General features: G+C 48.8%; 1 protein-coding gene across 1 annotated transcript in view; it reads left to right on the forward strand.

Annotated features, from left to right (window-relative positions):
* LARP1 (La ribonucleoprotein domain family member 1) overlaps positions 1 to 7,925 on the forward strand; it is a 27,268-nt gene that overhangs the window by 237 nt on the left and 19,106 nt on the right. The window contains exon 2 of the mRNA XM_008628943.2: positions 1,754 to 1,780. Within this exon, the coding sequence (XP_008627165.2) occupies positions 1,754 to 1,780 (27 nt within the window). The remainder of the gene's footprint in view (positions 1 to 1,753; positions 1,781 to 7,925) is intronic.

The following is a 7,925-nucleotide window of genomic DNA, read 5'->3' on the forward strand; positions in this document are numbered from 1 at the left end:
AGCAGGAGTGCAGACTGGACAACTGCACCCCTCAGGGCACAGCAAGGGGAATGTTTGCCAAAGCCGGGCTTTGCTGAATTCCTGGCTGGCACAAAGGAATTTATTTTATCAACCATTGTGTTGTTGTTATTTATTTTGGTTTTTGGTAACATCTGGTACCGCTGGCTGATCCAAACAGGTGGGATGCCAGTGTTACCACCTTGTTCCTTTGCAGAGAAGCCCAAGTAGGGAAATAAATTGTATCTCGTTTGAGATGTTAAAGGTCTTTTCCAACCTTAACCATTTTATGATTCTGTGAAGTACAGGGTGTTTCAGCTTGCTGATGTAGAAGCCTGAACTCATCAGTGGCCATCACAGAAATATAAGATGTTTAAATGCATTTGGGACATGGGCTGGTGGAGGATTGCAGTAGAACATCCACCTTGCAAAGGATCCAAACTGGTGCTTGGAGACTGTTCTGGATGTGCTGGGCTGTCCTTGATATCATGCCTTCAAATGGCCACAGACCATAACTGTAATAGGGATGGAGGGAGTCTTGATTTAACTTCTGGGTATTTTTGCTCCGCTTGGCTCTTCCTGTTCTTATGTGGGATGAAAGCATCCCTGCCTGAGGATGCATTGAACATGGTGCAAGTCAAAGGAAGAGAAGTTATTTTGGCAGAGGGGTGTTTTTGCTGTTTCTGCATGAGCTGAACCCAGGCCAGAGAGCATTGCCCCGCCTCAGAGGTAGTCCTTGCTGCAACTCTTGTGATTTTCCAGCTGAATGTGTGTTTTGGGTAGCTGATAAGCAGGAGCCAGGGGTCTGCCCCTGTCCCAGGAGGACCTTGCCTTGCTGGCAGCCTTCCTTCCCCCTCATCTTTCAGGATCCTTGAAGAAAACATAATGGTATTGCTCTCTCAAAAGTACTGTTTTCATATCTTCTGGGGGAGCTGTTATCAACAGGGTTTTTCCACACACACTGTCCTGTGTGCTCCTCAGATGAAAAGTCAGGTCCTTCACAGCTACTTAAGTAAATATCTTCCCAGCAATACATAAGGCTTTCCAAGAGAAGGGCCTGTACCTCTAAGTGGAAAGAGCTTGGGGGGCTGGGGAGGTTGAATAATCTGTTTTGGGGTTTGAACCCTCCAGACTCCATCTGTCCTGTGCAGCTGGCTGTGCCTGCTGACAGAGCCTCCTGAGCTGGGAAGGGGTTCTCGTGGTGTGATGGGTGTTGTGCCAAGGCCCTGGGTGTCCATTTGGTGATGAGTGTGTGTATGTCTGGTGTAGGTGCTGTGTTAGAGCCAGGCACAGCTGCTGATGTCCCTTGTGGCTGCAAAAACCAAGGACCATCAGGAGAATGCTTACTTGGCTTTTGCCTTGGCTTCCAGCTGTGCTCCCTGTTAGATGTTCTCTGTAGATTTCCATCTGATATTGCTGCTCAGGGAGAGTGTGGGGTGCCACCAAGCTCATTGTGTGGATCTCTGTACATCTCAACAACCTTTTTTATTGCTCACTGCTGTCTGCTAGAAGCCAATACAGAAGGTTATTTATGAGAGCAACGCATTCAGGTAAACACAGACTCCTTCAAAATCTTTCTCACAACAAGTGGTTGAATTGTGGTGGGTTCCAAGCTGGATTGATGTTTAACTTGAGATACTAAGAAAATACTTCCTCTGTTTAGCTAAAGCAAACAAATCGAGAGATGAGACCTTTTAAATGTGATTTGCACTCCAGCTGTAACCAATACTGATCTTTTTTTTTTTTTCTTTTACAGATATATTTCCAACTGACGGCCAGTCTGGTATGTATTAAATAAAAATGGAGCTCTTGAAACCTCCTTCTCCCTTGCCTTCCCTGCACTTCTCTTCCTTCAGAGTCAGCGCTAACCAGACTTAAAAGACTGGTACAAGAATATGCAATGGACATTAATGTAACAAAAAAACTCCAAATCAACAAAAACCCCCAAAAAACCAAAGCAAAACAACTTCGTAAAGAAAGTACAGACCTTTAATATTTGGCCATTCCTGTATAGCAGGGAGATCTTTTATGCTTTCATGTAGTGATGACTAAACTGCTGGAAGGTTCTTTCCTCCCGTACATTGTAGCATAGCAAATTTGGATGTCCGGGGTGAAAGAGTTTGGGAACTTGTAGGTCTTGGTCATCACACAAAATTGAAAACACTGATGTGTCAAGATGCAAATGTAGCTCAGATTGTTGTTGTTTATATGTTACCTGTATACAGATGGACGTGCCTGTGAACCCGAGGTTATATATTTGAATTTGCAATACTTCGGGAAGACACAGACCTCCCCCATGGCTTGTAGTCTGTGTGTTGCTGTTGAGTATTGCTGTTAAGGACAACCAAGACAACTCACTGTGTTGCCATCAGTGCAGAGAAAAGACTTCCTGGCCCCAGTGGTGTGTGCAGCCTTGCTGGGAGGGAGGTTGCTCTGGATGGAGGTTTCAAATCAGGAAAGGAATTAGTTTTCCGAAGCAGATACTGATGATCTCAATTCATGCCTTTCCCAAATTGCCAGAAGCTCCTCATCCAGGTTGGTGTTGTGGAAGTGCCAGGACTGAAGGAAAGGTTTGTGTTTTAACCAGTGATACCAAGATCATTCAGTGGGAGCCTGTTGTCTCAGAGCTGTGGTGCCATGTGGGGATGTCCTATAGCAAAGGCACTGGGAATGGAAGTCAGTGCCTGATGTGGCCTTGTGTCACCCTAGGCATGTCACTGTGTCCACCTCTGATGCCCATCTTTGGCTTTGCATGGGATCCCATTTCACCAGTTCATGGATAGTGTGAGGGTAAATTGCTGTTGATGGTGGAGGTGTTGGAAGTATGGAAATCAGCTCTGTTGCCTTAAAGCTGATTTCAGTAAAAAAAAAGGTGGTCTGGTGTAACATTGGAGGCACTGTAATTTAAGTTCCTGAGCTGATCAGAGGGATGGAATTTGTGGATGTGTTTCCAGAGCTCTAGCCAGCTAACAAGGCCGTGGTATACAACTAGATGCACTGGATTAAGGCTTTGATTCCACAGTTGTAAATTTCTCATAATTCTGTTGCTTTCTCAACATGTGAGAGTGAAATATTAAGGTTTTGAAGCAGCAAAGGTATATTCCCATCTGTTGAGTTAATAGGAGGCTTTTCTTCACCCTGCTGAAGATCTGTCTTCTTTGGGTATTGGGTTTTGTCTGCCTGTGCTGCAAACTCAGAGATGTCCTTTGTTTGGCACAGCTCCATCCTCTGTTCTCCAGCTGTTTGGGGACCTTGCACAGCTGTCTCCAGGGTGGGGCATGAGTGTATGTCTGCAGCAGATGATAGTGCTTCAGAGAGTGTTTGTTACATGTCAGTAGTGTTGCAGAAGACATTACCTACAGAGCTGGGGGCTTTCTTACAATTCTGTATGTTTTTTAGGAGATAAGTTAAAGCTTAAACAGGATTCCTCTAAATGGTGGCTGCACAAGACACTGTGCGGTCTTTCTCAGAAAAGGCTTAAAGCTGGTGCCTTGCTTTTTCTTCCCATGCACTAAGCTTATCTGGAAGCTCTGGTATCTCAAAACACATTGAAGTGTGAAGGCAGCAGGCGAAGGCAGAGTAGCACTGCTCCTGCTACCAGAGCTGTTGTGCACTCCTGAGGTTGTTGGGTTTGAGTCCCTCACCTCCTTTTCATTGCTGAGGTTACTGAATGAGTTGATTTGCTTTGGTCACCAGAACTCCCACACCCGTGTCTGGTCTATTTTTTAAGGTTAATCCTAAAAAGTCAGGTGGGTTTCTATGGCTGGTTTTCCCTCCGGGTGAGAAGTCTGTTCTTCTCCCAAGGAAATGGTTAGCAGAGTGATGGAAGATGCTGAGTTGCAGTATCAGGGTTGGGAATTGCATAGGTGGGGCGCCTGAGCCAAAAATCTGCCATTTTGTAGGCTCAGTAGCTGTAGTGTGCCCCAGAGCATGTTCCTGCTTGTTAGCATATGGATGCCAGTGGTGTCCTGCCCTCAGCCTGGATCATCCCCATGTCACGTGCAAGCGCTATGGAGGTGGAAGGGCAGCAGTGTTTGCATCCCAGTTACCTAATAGTGTTTGCAAATAAAGCAGTTGTTGGAGAGAGGCCTCACTTTCCTTCTGTCTGGCACAGCAGTTCCTCTGTCCTCTCCTCTCCCACATCCCACAACCAGGATTCAGCAGCTGTAGGGTGCTTTTCAGAAGAAGCCACTTCAAACCATGTGATCTGGAGTTCAGATGGAAAGTTGGGAGACTTCAACACCCTTGAGAGATGCAGGGTTGGGCTTGGTAGGCAGAGGGATGCACTTTGACATTCCCACTTCTGCTGTTGAGGAGGACTGGGGGGGCGCATTTGTAGCTGGATGTCTGCGGACAACTTTGGTGTGAACACCAAACTCCTCTGCCAGGTGACCGATGCTGTTCAGCTCCCAGGACTTGCTACTATGTGAAATTTGCTGCCTGCTCTGGAAGGGAATACTTTTGCCACTTCAAATGGATCTCCTGCTAGCTTAGTGTGCTGTGCCTGTGCCCTCCTGGCCTGCTGTGTGCTGCAGCCAGCCCTCCGCCTCTCCATGGTGGAGGATCCCAGCCTTTTTAGTCTCGCCTCTGGAGGAGCTGCCTCTGGGTGGTTTAATTGCTTTTCTTTGAGCAGCTGTAACAGCTCTGTGCCCTTGTTGAATTCCAGAGACCAGAGCTGACTGCAGGGTGCAGTTGTGGATGTGCTGATGTTCAACAGAGCAGCAAGTGATGCTCTGTCTTGGTTTCACCACTCCTGATGACTTTTTTCATCTGCTGCACCCTGACCTGATCATTTTATACAATTGTCAGCAGTGTCTGAGATATCTTTCTTGAGTTTATAAATGCCCCTTTGAATTAAATGCTGTGAAGTTTTCCGTAAAGAGATGAGGGTGATGCTACCACTGCAAGGAAGTGGTTTTTAATCCTTTAGAAAGAAAAGGAGGGGAGATAGATCTTTTAATTAGGAAAGTGCTATGTTGCACTCTTTTGTAATTGGGTATTCCTGACTCCTTTGGGAAAACTTAGTTGGATTAGGGTGTTGTACTCTTTTTATGCTCTGTATTGACATGGGAGGTAGCCACCTGTAGCACAGGAATTAGCTTTGTTAGAGAGTGGTTTATGCATCAGGATTCATGTGATTGCGAACCCAGGAAGGAAGCTGCTATATCAGAGTGATTTATAAATAACCCAGAATGTCACTGCATCTCACTTAAGCTGGGGGGCATAAGTGAGGATGGTGTATCTTGTGCTTGGAAAGCATGCCCTGAAATCAGCTCAGCTGAGGTACAGTAATCCTGAAGTAACACAAAAAGAAGCCCTTCTGCTTGCACTCAAAGATCACAGGGATATTTGAGTACCTTGTCATGGTTTTAATACTCTGGATTCACCAACAGGAGGAAGCCCCCATACCTGTGCTTAGTTTAATCCAGGTGGTTACGGGACTGTAAGATTTCTTCAGCGCATTTATGGAGACACCTTGATTAGTGGGTGACCTAGGTCTGACCTCCCTAAATTCCTGGGAAAGTTTGCTGCACCTGCTCCTACCACCAAATCCCTGTTGCTTTCTCCTGCCCCAGGAGATGGGGCTGGATTTCTGCATGGTGCTGGCCTTGTCTTCCTTGGCCTCACAAGCCGAGCTGCTGCTCAGTCTCTTCTTGTTCTGTGCAGTCAGGGAGGCAAGTTTGCAGCTGTGTAGGCTGAGGGTGAGGTTAAGTGGTCACTTAGCAAGTGGCCACTGCTCAGGGGACACTCTGGCCTTGCAGGGATGCCGCTGCAAAAGTTGCTGGTCAGGTACAGGAATCACAGTGGGAGGAACTCGGAATGATGTTATTTAAATTATGTCACCGTCTCCTCTCTGGAAACCCATTCTCTTTGAGATGACAGGTTTTCCAGAGGCATATTTTGTGCAGAGTTTGTACTTTTGCCTTGTACAACCCCTCTCCCCCTCCACTGGCACAGTGGGAGCTGCACAGTCTCCTCCTAGACAGTGCGAACGCTTGGAGCTGGAGGGTCTCTCTGCAGGCGCTTGGCTCTCGATTCCTGTCTCTTTGTTGTTAAATATTTACAGTGAGACGTACCAGATGCTTCCCAGGAAGGGTTTTGTCAGCTTCCAAGTCCCCAGATGCAGCTGCAGAAGAGGCTGACGGCCATTAAAGGGATCGTGTCAGCACGGCGCCCTGGGTTCGGCAGCGATGCAGTGACCTCCTCTCGCTCGTGCCACGGGCGCCGCCGGGTGTGCTGTCTCATCAGCCGCAGCGGGATGCAGGCAGAGAGCACCCTTCTGCTGATGACAACAGATTAATGATGTCTGGTCCTAAGGCTTTTTGTTTTTCTTCTGCTTTGACGCTCTTTCACTGCAGAGGGAGCAGGTGATGCTCTTGGATTTTGTTTCTGGGGCCATCTCTCCGCAGTGGTGCTGCCTTGGCTCCCACTCCATTCTCAGCACGCCGGTGTCTGTCTTGGTCACCCAGGTACTCTGAGAGGAGTAGAGTGATCCAGGGAGGCAAACTCCTGTCACCAGCTCTGGCATGGAGAAGCCAGCAGCTGGAGCATTGCTGCTGAATGCCTCTCCTGTGCTGGTCACACTGGTCAGGTTCCCAGTGTGCCTCCTGCTTTCAAGATAAGGTCCAGGACCTTGGGCTAGGCCCCTGTTTGTTGCTCTTGCTGCTTATCAGCTTTTGCTGCTGACAAGGTGACCCATTCCAGAGCACTGAGGATGGAGAGGGAGGGTCCCCCCAGCCTGGACTATGTGCTGGTCTGGCCCCTCCACCCGGGATAACCTGGAGATGCACACAGGGCTTGCTCCCGTGCCAGGTGTCCCTGTTTGAAGTATTACAACTCCTGCTGGATGAGGATCTTCCAGGGTGCCGTGGAGGTAAGATCTCGGGAGGTGGCAGGTCTGCTCCTCTGAGGGGGGGGCCAGGGAGGAACAGGCTCGCTAGGTCATCGTTTTTCCAACTAAATATAGTTGCCCGTGCTTTCATAAGGTCGGGATTTTTGCATCACGTGACTGTCTTATCCCTCCCAGCCGGCAGTCAGAGTAGGGGATCGTGTGTCTGAATGGGTAATAATTAACTGTTAACTAGCTTTTCATTAGAGCCTGGCAGAGCTTCGGGAGCTGAGGGAACTGCTCCTGATCCCTCCTGGAGGGTGGACACCCCCTTTTAATTTGCAAATCAGTTGTCCCCAGAGGTGAGTGGGGTGGGATTTTTTCTGTTTTATAAGGAGTTATGAGTCTGGTGTCTGTCTTTGCTGTCTTGTAGTTCCTGTTCATGTCAGCCCTCCCTCTCCCCCGTGACTGATTTTATTTTTTAGGTCGTGAACTATCAACTGGTCTGTGAGCTGGCTTGAAGGAGGGCCTGACCCTCCATCTCCTCCACGATTTGGCTCACTTGCATACCCTGGGCCCCTGCAGCCTTGCCTCAGGTGCCCTCCTGTCCCAGCGCTGAGGTGTCCTTGCTGTGCCTCGTGCCTGGAGCGACAGCTGGATCAACTCGAGCCTTTTCTCAGGGGCCCAGACTGACGCGGCGTTTTCCCTGGAGTGTTTTCCCTGGAGCGCGGCCGGCTTTTCCAGCCCCTCTCCCTGAACCATTTAACCTGACCCAGTGTTCACAGGTGTCCTTGAAGGCTTTTCTGTCTTCCATGCTGGCAGAGGAATTGCTGGTGACATGCTCTGCCAGCTGGAGATGTGTCTGCACCAGACGTGCTGGGTCAGGCACTGATGCTGGAGCAGCCCCTCCTGCAGGGGTGGTGAGTGCATTTTCCCTGCTCAGAGACAACAGGGTGGCTCAGCAGCTGCGGGGGCCTGAGCCAGCCCAGCTTCCTCATTTTGAGTTTCTGAAGTCTTGTCAGCTGGATGACCTTGGCTGTATCCCCTGTGCGATGCTTCTTGGTTTCTGGGAACCACTGGCTTCCCCTGGAGAGCCCAG

Source organism: Corvus brachyrhynchos, unplaced genomic scaffold (assembly GCF_000691975.1).
Source record: "Corvus brachyrhynchos isolate BGI_N302 unplaced genomic scaffold, ASM69197v1 scaffold21, whole genome shotgun sequence".
Classification (NCBI taxonomy): domain Eukaryota; kingdom Metazoa; phylum Chordata; class Aves; order Passeriformes; family Corvidae; genus Corvus; species Corvus brachyrhynchos.